This window comes from Babylonia areolata, chromosome 21 (genome assembly GCF_041734735.1).
Source record: "Babylonia areolata isolate BAREFJ2019XMU chromosome 21, ASM4173473v1, whole genome shotgun sequence".
NCBI classification, from domain to species: Eukaryota; Metazoa; Mollusca; class Gastropoda; order Neogastropoda; family Buccinidae; genus Babylonia; species Babylonia areolata.
Window position 1 is genome coordinate 20,902,965 of NC_134896.1, and position 13,342 is coordinate 20,916,306.

Below are 13,342 nucleotides of genomic sequence, written 5' to 3' on the forward strand. Positions count from 1 at the left end.
TCAAAAACACTTTATTAATCCACATGGAAATTAAGTTGTGCAATCACAGGCTCATTGTAAACACTGGCATAAAATCATGCGCAACATAAGAAGAGATTAAAACTAGTCAAATAAGAATTCCCAATAGCTGACGATATACTAACCCCCCCACTCCCCACACACACATACTCATGTTAAGACAATAGGGTATTGCACAACAATATTAACAAATGAAAACATCCAACAACAAAAAAGGGTATAAGATTACTAAAAATGACATGCGCGCACGCACGCACACACACCCACCCACACACCCACCCACATGCACACACACACACACACACACACACACACACGTTAAGACCATAAGGTATTGTACAACAATACATAAATAAAAACATCAAGGGAATAAATCGTATATATAAGTAAAATGCACACACACACACACACACACACACGCACACACACACAAACAACGTATGCATGCACATAACATATGTCACGCCAGTAAGATTAGAACATTAACATTAAGATACATGAAATCCAAGTAAAATAAGAAAATATTTAAAAATCACTTCCGATCACACACACACACAAATGCTTGCTTGCCCGTGCTCACCCGCTCAGTCCCACATGCACGCATAATGTCTGCTCCCATACACTCGTCTGCTGGTGAAGTTCAGGTGTTGCTGTGGCGAGGGGGCTTGGGGGGTGGGAGGGTTCACTTAGTGTATTGGATGTTTTGATTGTGTGCGCGAATGGCTGTAGGAATAAATGAATTAATGTATCGAGATGTTCTTGCGCGTGGAGCTCTAAACCTACCACTTATGTCTGACCTTCTGCTATTAATGTCATCATGTAGTGGGTGTCTTACGTCGGTCAAAATTGTTATTAGTCTGTCAGTCAGTTTTCTATTGTGCATGTCGCTAAAGGTGTCTTGTCTTATACCCACCACCCCACCCGCTTTCCTAATGACTTTTTCCAACCTGTCTTTGTCATACTCACTGAAACAGATTCTACTATGTAATGCATCACTAGTTTTTACCAGCTCTACTAGTTCTGTAACAGTTGAAAATTGTGCTTTTGCATATAAAGTTTCACTGAACTAGCTAAATTCTGTTAACACCAAGCCACTTAAATGACATGTATACTAACACAACATTGAGACCAAGAGAGAGAGAGAGAGAACTGAACTGAATAAATTTTATTTTCTGAGGGTAATACAGTAAGCAAAATAATGCTTTTTTTCATGCAGCCCTAGAAGGGGAAACAGTAACATAAACAAATGGGGGAATCATTATATCAGTACAGCATGCATATCATAGTCATGGATACATGAATGGTAATTTGACATTTACAACACTAAATACAGGAGAATAAGAGAGAGATATAAGGGTCAGAGAGAGAGAGAGAGAGAGAGAGTACAAAAAGTGAAAATTAACATTGGTCAACATAATGATTGATCAATAATAAAAAATAAAAAAAATAATTAAAGAAAATAATAATAAACAATAAAAAAAATAAAAGACCCCCCCCACTCCCCAATAAAAAAACAAAACACACACACACAAAATGAACTAAAATAAGTATGCACATGTTACAAAAAAGAAAAAAAAGGAAAAAAAAGTAATATAAATAACACTATTTAATTAGCTGTGGGAGCAAAAAAAAAAAAAAGTCTGAAAGAGAGAGACGGAGAGAGACAGAGACACAGAGAGAGAGAGACAAATACAGAGATGACGTTATATAAGATTCTCCGCACAGGCTGTTAGTAGTTTGCACAGGACAGGAAAGTCAGACCCCTGCTGGAGTCTGCTCTAGTGGGTCATGGTTAAGTATGTGTAATTAAAATAAGATTTATAAAGAAATATACATTACAAAAACATGTGTTTGTGCACACCCATAAAAGCATAAGGCAATCAATAGAGAGAGAGAGATAGAGAGAGAGAAGAGGTGATGGAGGGAGGGGGGAGGGGGAGGGAGAGTCAAGATTTGAAGATCACTGCTGTTGTGTTGGTGTTCACATGGTGTATTTGGCATTCATTGTGGTGGGTTTCTGAGCTTGCATAGGTTAGAAGTTCAAGTCTCACACAGTGCGTGCAAACCCCTGTCTATCATGGACAAGCTCATGGTTGTATAAAACAAGTGGGTGGATAATGCCTGCACGTACTACAGGTGATGCAGATGCGTCCGTATACTAACATCCGCCAGCAAAAATTTTACCCAATGATTTTTCATTATGTAAAGTATATACCTAAGTATGCAGATTCACGGAAGCATTGTGCATAAGTGTAACATCAGACTTGTCAATAGGAGTATTCTGCAAACCAATAGTAAAAAAGAAAGAAGAAAAAGACTACTACCAAAAAGATCAACATCAATAACTTGACAAACGACGTATGAAAACCGAAAGAACAGTCTGGACTGTACAATTTCTAAGGACATCTCGCGTTATTATTTCTCGAGTCTACTGCACTGTGCACGATAAATTAAAAAGTAAAAGACTGAAAGCAAGATCTTGCGTTTGGAATACACTGTGGGATTTCGATCGACAGTTGGAGGGGTTGCGAACGGTGAAAACCAGACGACCAGTTATCATGTCAACCGCAGACCACATCTAGATCACAGATAAGATACCAACAATGGTTCGACTTGGCAGTCCAGCAGCTGAAAACTCATATACTCTAGCACTGATCACACATATATGGGGAAAAAATCCAAGGTTAAAACCTTACATGGACAACGTAAATAGGAAAAGAGAAACTGACCATTTTCGGCGATTTCAGTCAAGCTGACTACGGTTTCTCCTCAGCTACGCCAATCTTTTTTTCTCGTCGGAAATGTCATCCGGGTCTTTCGCCTCGCAGCAAATGTGTACATGCGCAACCACGAGTCCAGCAGACTACTTCTCTACTTCCTTTTCCGTGTAGCAGAAGATGGCGGCCGGGGTAAGCGTGATCGTCCCCATACGAAATCGCTCTTGATCGGTGGAAGTAAATGATAAAAGTACGACATATGTACGCTTTTCTTTTTTTCTTAATACTAAGTATTTAATGAGTTAACGATATTGATTTTTTCTTTGTTTTCAGACTCTATATTCCTACCCAAAAAACTTCAGGGCATACAAAGCCCTTATCGCCGCTCGGTACAGTGGTGCTGATGTGAAGGAAGATCCAGCTTTCAAGTTTGGACAGACAAATCAGTCACCCAGTTTCCTGGAGAAATTTCCTCTTGGCAAGGTGAGCTACATTGCCATGCATTTTTGTTTTTCATAATTGTGTTTTCGTCAGAAATGTTCAGGTTCAATCTTGAACTGGAGTTCAATCTTTCGTGTGCCGGGTACATTAATACGTGTAAAAGAAAAGTCCAGTTCCGATCATGTCTTGTAAATCGAGGATTCAATTTTTCAGACTGCGGCGGTATGGACAAACAAGTGAAAGATGTTTGACAGCACTAATGCACATTCATTTTGACAATCAGTTTAAAACAATTTCCAGTAGTTAATTACTGACTTGAATCTTTGTAGTCTGCTGTTGAACACAGAACAGACTTTCAGTACCACACCAGAATGCCCTATCTTCATCAAACCCTCTCTCCCATCACACACACAATAACACACACACACAGGCACGCACGCACATTGTTTCAGGGGATGTGGGATTCAGCAGATTTTTGGCACACACAACCATTTCAGGATCTGGATGCACTTTTTTGTTTGTTTTTTGCAGCAGGACTTTGTCATCAGTAACCGTAACGTTTTATAAAAAAGTTATGAAAACAACAGTTTAAAAAGAAATGTTAAGTTTTTGAGAACTATTTTGACAATTAGTCATCAGAACAGTGGGATTTAAAAATTTTCCATGACAGTATTTTTGATTCTACGTGGCAGACCAATGACTTAGTATGTGTATAAATGATAGTCATAGAAATGGACCTATATGATGTATATCTTAGGTTGCTGTCAGCTTTGTCATGTCTCAGTATATTATCATTTCAGGTGCCTGCCTTCACATCAAAGAATGGCCTGAACCTCTTTGAAAGCAATGCTATTGCCCAATATGGTATGTACAGTCCTTAAGCGGTGCTGCATTTCATGTTGAGTAGTGTTTGCTGTATGGAGTATTTATGTAATGATAAGGGGTAACTGTAATTCAGAGGATCAGAAACAGTTTTGTATCATGATGTTTGGGCCTTTTTCAATCTGGTGTGAAAGAAATAAAAGGTTGCATGGGAGGTATGACCTTTTCAGTGTTCAGCAGGTATGAGGTTGTTAGACCAGTGTTATTCATACTATATCTGTACCCATTGGTCCATTGTTCAGCCAGGGTCATCTTACAGGACAGAATAGTGAAATGATATGTTTTAGTGAATTGGCTGATCTTTCAGAAGTGAATATGAAAGTGTATATCAGTAGGGACTTCTTTCAGTGGGCAATAAGCAGTTGCAAGGAGAAACTCCAGAGGCAGCTGCTCAGGTTCAGCAGTGGATTAACTTTGCTGACAATGAAATCCTGCCGTCCGCCTGCACTTGGGTCTTCCCTTGTCTGGGTATCACCCAGTTCAACAAACAGGTAAAATCTCAATTATGGTATTTACTTTGTGCACACTAGATAGGTATCCTGTTTATGCTTTCTAGTTCTCTGTGACGAGAATGAACACTAAGGGTAAGTGAGGGAGCTGGTGTTCTTTGATGAAAACACTTCACTTGCCCACCGTTGATAAGAATGGAGGGAGGTTTTTCCACCCTGAAGAATATCTCTGCAGAAAAAAAAAATCCCTTTTTCCATTTATCGATCCTGTTTCTTACTGCAGTAACTGATCCTTCGATGTGCGTTATGTTCAAGAAAGTTGTACAGATTTTTATTAAATTATGTATCTAATTGGATAGCATTGTTTTAGGCCCATGATATGAGTTCCTGATAACAGTAACTGCCTTTGTTTTGCAATAAAAGTTAATATGCTGCATAATTATGCTAGTTTTATAAAGCTTTTTTTATATTCTGTCTATATTGGATGGAAAGCAATGCCAGAAGCATATCTTGGTTCAATGGACTGTACTGTACTTCAGCTCCAGTGGTGCCAGAAAATTATTTGTTCCCTTTGTAAAGATTGAACTTGTTTTGGACTTATTCTGTCAACTGCTTAACAAATGTAGACTTGCCAGCCTTTTGTGAAATTTATTGCCTAACTTCATTCTGACACGACGAAAATTAATCTGCGGAAGCAACCACAAAAAACAAAGATAATGATAAGAATAATGATACTGCTTATATAATGTTCCCCACTGTCAGGATCAGGCTCACTGTTCTTTACAGTAAAAGCAGATATATAACATTGAAAAAATATAGTACTGATAATGAGATGGATGATTGATCTCCCACAGATCATTCACAGCACATAAAATGATACATCAAACACACACACACTTTAACACACAAACACTGCTAAAAATCTACCAAAAAGAAACATGACACAGAGAATCAGTAGTCTTTAGAGATCTGCAAAAGAACATTGAGATGAACTACACATTGCACAGATAAATAATGTAAATATTAACTCCATCTACTTGGGTAAAATAAAACATCACATCCACTTCATAAAAAAGTAACCAATGTAAAAAATATACTTTGAGCATCTGAAGTAAGAATTAAATAACACTTCCTCACACAGCCTACATAATGCACAAACAAAAAATATTTCTCATGCACATCATTACTCATCACAGCAGGGAAAGCACTAGGAATCAAATTATGAAAAGGTAACAACATGAACACAGAAGACTAATGACAGTACAACAATGGTCTCGGCACAATAGTACACATACCTGTGAATGAAGAGAGAGGTGTTCATTGTTCGTTATGCTGTTGAAATAGATATGCCTAAATGCTATTTTGAACGTCTGTTTTGATCTGATGTGGCAAATGTTAAGTGGCAGTGAGTTCCATTCCTCAGTACAGATATATATTTAAAAAAAAAAAAGAAGAGAGAGACCTTGTTTGTATAACGTCAGAATTGTGATGGCACTTCTGACTTACTGGATAGTCAACCTTTGCCATCATTTACTGTCAACCAATTTTCTCCTCAGCCAGTCAGTATGCAACAGTGTCTGTCAAAAGTTGCCAATCCTCAGTTCCTGTTATCTATTTGGTCACCATTATGTTGAAGGGAGAGTGAGTCACTAGTTGTAAAGAAGTAAAGAAAAAGTGAATCAATCAAAAGCATTGTGAGGAATATTGGGAAAAATGATGGAAGTGCTGCTGAGTCCAGCGAGCAATTCAGCCTATGTAAAGGTTGTGTCTTTTGAGAAAAATTCACACTGGTTTCCATTCCATCATGAATTGGACACCAAGCACAAAGGACTGGGCAAGTAATCTAATTTGTGTCAGTTCGCTGCAGAAATGCAACAACAAAAAAGAGTTGCATTGGTTCATTTAAATAAATGCCCAAGTTAGCCGTGACACTGAACTTAAAAGATTTACTTTTTGAAATAATGTAAAGTTACAATGTTAAAAATTTTTGAAATTGAAAAGTCTGTTTGTACATGAGATTGCATATGCCATATCAGCAGAATAATTCCTTCAACTTCAACACTTATTCCCCACAAAACACATTTCCCATATCTTACATCACGGTTTGGCAGGTCTGATTCTGTTTAATCACAGGAAACAGAGCGTGCAAAAGCACAGGTGACAAAGGCATTGACTGTGCTCGACAATTACCTGCTGACCAAGACCTACCTTGTGGGAGAGTGCATCACGCAGGCTGACATCAGTCTTGCTTGCAACCTGCTCATGCTGTATGAACAAGTAAGTGTGAATCACAGCAGTGCTATTATGTAAAGCATGAAGGCTTCTTAAAATATGACATTTAACTACACATACTTTACCGTGACCCACTAGGGAGTCTGATTCCTGTCCTGTGCAAATTACTACCTACCTATGTGGAAAAAATGAAAGTAGCTATGGCCGATAACCACCTGGAAGTAGGTTACCTCCCCTCTATCCCTGACTAGCTTCCTCTTTTTCCAGCAGCCATCTTGACTACTGATCCTGTGCTCTTCATATGGCTGTTTTTTTGGGTTTTTTTTTTCGTATTTTCTGTTTATTGATTCTTTGACACTCATGTTTTGTGTCTGAAGAAGACTTGTAAAAGGTCACAAACATGCTTAGATCATTTGGGGAATCGAGCTAAAATTATGGCACAAGTAACACTACAATGGGCAGTTTAATCCAGATTTCATGATCATAATAATGATGAAACATTGTTATGGTGATTTCAGACTTCTACAAATACAATAACGCTTCAGATAGTAACACATGCTCACATGCACACACACACACACACATGGAAGAAATATGATGCATTTTTTAAGTATTTGTAGAGACAATATGTATGCTGGGTATAGATACCTGAAATGTTAGGGTATGGTGCCATGTAAAGAGCTGGGTTTCATATGATATGTAGTCAAAAGCTTTGAATTTATCCAAACTCAAGAACAAAACAACTGGACATAATAAATCTAAAAGGTAAAATATCTGAATGCTATGGGGAAATTTGTTCTCTACTTTTCAGGTACAGTTTTATCTAAGGAGAAAAAGAGTGTTGTCATAGGCAACTTGTATAGAACTGATGTATTTCATGCTTTATCAAAGAGATGTTTGTAACTGGTGTGTGACCACAGAGGTCTTGTTTTACTTGACTGTCTGGGGTAGTCAGACTGTCAATTAGTTCCCTTGAACAAGAAGTCAGTGTGCTGAGGATACACTGTTTGAATGGGTGATAAGCTGCATATTTACTGGATTGTCCTTTCAGGTGAGCTGCGTATATACTGGCTTGATTGTTTCAACAGTTGGGTAGATACTGATTTGATGGAAATGTTTGGTCATTTTCAAGAAGTTAGCCCAGTGTCTGATACCCAGTACTCAGATGAATTCCTGATATGGAATTCAAATACTGAGTACACATTTATGTGAATGAATGGGTGAAAAATACGGGGTGTGCTCTTGTCACGCACAAAGTGTCACAGGAACCAGTGATTAATATCAAATGTGCCCACTACATTGGAAGAAGAAAATGAAAATGGTCTACTACTTTTCAGTGCATCTGTTAACCTGTGTCTGTCTTATACTTTCTCTGTTCTGTGCTAGGAATTTCTTTTTCTACCAATTTTTTCTCTGCTCTTCTTTCACCTATTTTTTTCTGTCTTGCTGGTCAGTTCAACTCATTAATGTTTGCATATGTCTTTCGATATCAGGTCATGGATCCAGAGTTCCGCAAACCTTTCCAGAATGTAAACCGCTGGTTCACTACAGTTGTTAACCAACCCAATGTGAAGGCTGTTGTTGGAGAGGTCACTCTGGCTGCCAAGATGGCCCAGTTTGATGGTAAGTCTATGCTATTTGCACTGAGTGCAGCTTCATTGGATAGTGACAGAGAACTTCTGTTCAAAGCAATTTTGAAGATTTTGTTTGTTATTTAAAGTATCATTTTCATTACTATTTGTATTGTTTAGTGGGAAAGACAGGTTTCTTTCAAAGTAAAATTTCATCCACAGTACCCTGCTCTTAACCCTTTCGCTGCCAGGAAATTAAGATTTAAGTGACATCTATTTGCCAGGGTTTTTTCACAAAAAGTATATATATTTAAAAAAAAAAAAATTCTGTGCTCTTTGTTATTGGAGAAAGACCCATAAAAGTATATATTTTCTAAAAGATAAATGACTAAAGAATACAAAACACAAGTTTTCCCATTTTATATATTTTCATTGACATGCTGTTGTTTTGAAATCAGTGTTTTGTTTTTTGTCACATTTTCAACTTGTTCATTACAAACATTAGGTAAAATGCACTAAAATATTAAATTACACATACTTAATCGTGACTCACATTAGTGGGTCACGGTAAGTATGTTACTTAAACGTAATTTTAATTACACATACTTAACCGTGACTCAACTAGAGCAGACTCCGGCAGGGGTCTGACATTCCTGTCCTGTGCAAACTACTATCCGTCTTTGTGGAGAAAACGAAAATAACTATGGCCAATAACCTCCTGGAACTCTCCGCATAGGCGGATAGTAGTTTGCACAGGACAGGAATGTCAGACCCCTACCGGAGTCTGCACTAGTTGGGTCACGGTAAGTATGTTATTTAAATGTACTTTTAGACAGAAAATTTCCTTTTTCTGGAGAAATGGGTAATGTCTGCACACACAAATTATACTAGAACAACCACAATAAAAAAAGAAAGAAAAAAAAAGAGATGCACAATGCATTGTGACTTCTCCAAGTGGTAATATGGATGTGGAGCCACGCCCCCTCGGTCTCCAACCTTCTTTTCACTTCTCTCATGCGGTTACTTCATCCAGTTCTCATCAGACTGCATTGGCCAAGTGCCAATAAAATTGCTCACACTGTGTCCTAATAATTCAGTCACTTTCTGTGGTCTGCTACAGCTGTACAGCCGGCATCACTCACTGATAGTCATATCTTGGCCAGTCTCTTGATTGCTCCATTAATTTTCTATAAGATCATCCTATAAATGTTCATTTAATATATTTCCTTTACTGTTTTCTTCGAATTTACGCTTCAATTCTTTCTGAGCATTAGCTAAAGAAAGCTATCTTGGATGATTTAGTGCACCACGATCTCATGACTTGAGCATGGGGTCTGACATTTTGCTGAGCGAGCGAAAGAATTAATGATAAAACACATTTAGATATTATTTAGAATAAAGAATAATTGATAGAATTTATTTGAATATGATTATTTTGAATCTGTGTAGATTTCATGTCGATTTAAGACACTGAATTACAGATATTTTGACACTTTGCATGACATCAAATTAATGAATAGATTTTGATAAGAATCTTGTGGCATTTCAGCCAAGAAGTATGCTGAACTTCATGCTGGTCAGGGTGGGCAAGGTGACAAGAAAAAGGAAAAGAAAGAGAAGGCGCCCAAACAGCAAGAGCCCAAGAAGGAGAAAGCAAAGCCCAAAGCCAAGGTGGGAAATGTTTTGTAATAACCAGTCCTGACAGCGAACATTTTCTGAAAAATCCCCTAAAATAACCTACTACATGGCTCAAGTAAACTGAGTCCTTTTGGATTGTTGGCCGGAAAAGAGTGAATTCCATTTTCAAATGCCATTCTTCTCACCATCACTTCCATTCCCAGGCATGAGATTTTTCCAACTATAGTCGGATTTCGGACTGAAAACTGGCTCCAGAGGCCATTTTTGATATTCGCGTAAATCTGTGGAGAAAATCGGGGGGGGAGGGAGGAGGAGGATAAGAGGTGAGGTTTTTTCCGACTGATGAATGTTTTGCGAATGTTGTCCGACCGATCGACAAGACAGACCCACAGTGTTTGCCAAGATGCCCCATGTTTGGATAAGCGAACCAATTGAAAATAAGTTTTCCGTTGCTTCTCTGTCATCATTCAGCTTATCCATATTCGGTCGGGATTATAAAACTTTAGCTCGCGGGCTTCACGACTTTTCAAAGGTACCTGATTTTGTCGATCGTTTTCAATCATTGACAAAATGAGAAAACTCACAAAGGATAAGAAGGTTTTTGCAGCAGAGAACGATAAAAGAGTGAAAAATAGGTGGAGCTGGGCTTGGCAAGATGTGATCGTGAAAACAAGTGAAGAACAAAAAAATAACTTCACGGGTAGGCAACGCCATTCACAAAATCGACGCCGCGGGCGAGGCCAAGTGCGATTGGTGTCAGATTGTATGGGTGCAACTCTTCAGTCTAGGCATGGAAATCTGTTTTCAGATTTACATTAAAAATGGAGCGTCTGTTTTCTGGAAGAAAAGAAAAAGAAAAGCCGATGGGCCGTCAGTTCTGTATCTTTTACCGACTGGATGATCTGTCAAAAATGAAAACCGAATACTTTTCCGAAAGCGTCGTTTGTCACTTGACCCCTCGAGAGGCGATCCAGTGACTTGCCAGAGCACCAAAATCGAAGTCAGAAAATTTTCTAACAGTCGATTGAAGTTGTCAAAATGCTGATAACGATCCCTACAGGGCACGCATTGATATCACTGTGAAAAGCACGGCGCACTCAGGCGCGCACTTGCGATCCATCACACACGCACAAAGAGGCTGCTGCCGTACAGACAGTTCATCAGTGGCAAGTCAGTTTATTTAGATTTGAGACCTACAGCCAGATTACCAAAGTTACACACGCATGCAGACACAGAGCTGAATTGAATGCACACGCGTGCGCGCGCTCACACACACACTGTCTTTCTTCCTGTCTCTCTTTGAAAAAAATCACATGAATGCACTCACATATACACATACTCTGTTTTTTATTTTCTCTCTCTCTCCTTCACTCTTGCACATGTGCACACATATAAGCGCTCACACAGAGCTTAATAACATGCACATGCGCGTGCACACTCACACACACTCTCTCTCTTTCTCGCACATACACACACACACACACACACATAATTGTATTCAAAGCAGTGCACATATATGCACTCATACAGACTTGCACTTTTTCCTCCCACCTTCCCCCTGATCTATCTATCTGTCTGCCCCTCTCTCCCTCTTTCTGTCTCTCCCTCTCTCTTTCTTGAATATACACACAGAGTTGTATTGAACACGCGCGCGCGCGCACACACACAGATCTATTGAATTTGAAAGCAGTGCATACACTTGCACAGATACAACAAACACAGTCCATTCTGTTTCCCCTTTACAGAGGGGGGGAAAGTCACTCTCCAACCTTGCCCCCTACTGCAGACTTCACTTTCATGATTTGCTAAGGTACCCGTACCCTCTCTATTGAGTCTGCTACCAGTGGTGAGAGAAGGGGGGCTGGAGGGGAAGGGGGGGTATAAAACCACTGTCAGTGACTGTGGCAACTTTAGCATTGAGCCAAGACACTGACCACTATTCTAACTGAGAATCCTGGACTGCTGAAAGTGATATAACCAGTCACAGACCCACTCCCTCCTCCCTCCAGTCATTCCACTTCCCCCATTCTTTCAACAACACACGTCTGTCAGTGGAACAGAGACGCCGCTGAAGAGACCAGATGGTCAATTATATTGGTACAGTGCAAACTTGTGTGCTAAGAACATTTTCCTTGAAAACACCACACACGCACACACGAGAGGCCTCCCAAACCTTAAAAATCACTAAGAGCACAGGAACAGGAGTCATGATGGCTGCCGGCAAAAGAGGGCGCTAGCCAGCGGGACAAAGGGGAGGTTACCTACTTCCGGGAGGTTATCGGCCGTAGTTACTTTCGTTTTCTCCGCATAGGCGGATAGTAGTTTGCACAGGACAGGAATGTCAGACCCCTGCCAGAGTCTGCACTAGTTGGGTCACGGTATGTATGTTATTTAAACGTAATTTTAGATAGAAAATTTCATTTTCATTTTCAGCCATGGGCTTTGCCACCCTGGACCCTGGCCAATTTTTAGAGGAAACTCTCCTGGACAATTCCCCAGCCTCTCTCTCTCACACACACACACACACACGCACACACACACTCGCTCGCTCACAAAAAGAGTTTAACACACAGAGAGTTGCATTAAAGTAGTTCACATACATGCACACACACAAATTTTAACTCTTTCCTCCCATGTCCCACCCGATCCCCATTCTCAATCTCTTAGCCCATCTGTCTGTCTTTCTCTCATTCTCACATACAGAGTTGCAACACACACACACACACACACACACACACACACACACACACACATGAGACAAGATTTTGAAAATCATGTCCCCAAGGCTGACTTTTACAGGTTTGAAAGCAAAAACACTTCAGTTTAGGAAGAATTGGACTGATTTTTTGTCTCCTGGGTTGGAATACCTCAGCAGCATTGGTGGCCCGCAAGTGCAGATTTTATGGTTTGAAACTGAGAAAAACCTTCAGCTTCAGGGGGCTTCGCCCCCAGACCCCCACCAGGGACGTTGCCCCATGGACCCCTACTGGGGGCCTTCTGCGGTCCCCACCTTTCAGACTCAATCACAATTTCCCAATCTCATGCCTGAATCCTTGTCCTATTGTCAAAACATCAGCAAAACTTATTACGTGGTCAATTTGAAATTGTTAATCATAGGTGCCCGAATAATTTTCAAACTTTAATTATCAGTGTCAGTGCTGTGTCATGGGAGGCAAAAAAGGACACGCTTGACTAACACAGTGGAATTGGCTTTTTGAATTTCATTCTCTTGTATGGCTATTTAGTAAGATGTGGGTATCTCTGTCTGTTGTATATAGTGCTAAAGAAGAGACCTGTATGTTTATTAGCATCTTTTGTGTATTCCCTTTGCGTAGTTACCGCCAGGAGTCGTCGTCCTTGAACATTGCCTAGAAGTCATCAGGTCCGATGTTGC

The 13,342-nt window shown here is 39.7% G+C and overlaps 2 protein-coding genes across 2 annotated transcripts in view; one reads left to right on the forward strand and one right to left on the reverse strand.

Moving 5' to 3' along the window:
• Positions 1-2,850, reverse strand: part of LOC143296165 (calcineurin subunit B type 1) — a 32,690-nt gene extending 29,840 nt beyond the window's left edge. Inside the window, exon 1 of the mRNA XM_076607973.1 lies at positions 2,748-2,850. Coding sequence (XP_076464088.1) covers positions 2,748-2,750 — 3 coding nt within the window. The 5' untranslated portion in view covers positions 2,751-2,850. The remainder of the gene's footprint in view (positions 1-2,747) is intronic.
• The window catches only part of LOC143296162 (elongation factor 1-gamma-like), a 28,640-nt gene continuing 18,087 nt past the window's right edge, over positions 2,790-13,342 (forward strand). Inside the window, exons 1-7 of the mRNA XM_076607971.1 lie at positions 2,790-2,927; positions 3,069-3,218; positions 3,977-4,040; positions 4,407-4,549; positions 6,641-6,784; positions 8,233-8,362; positions 9,860-9,981. Coding sequence (XP_076464086.1) covers positions 2,916-2,927; positions 3,069-3,218; positions 3,977-4,040; positions 4,407-4,549; positions 6,641-6,784; positions 8,233-8,362; positions 9,860-9,981 — 765 coding nt within the window. The 5' untranslated portion in view covers positions 2,790-2,915. The remainder of the gene's footprint in view (positions 2,928-3,068; positions 3,219-3,976; positions 4,041-4,406; positions 4,550-6,640; positions 6,785-8,232; positions 8,363-9,859; positions 9,982-13,342) is intronic.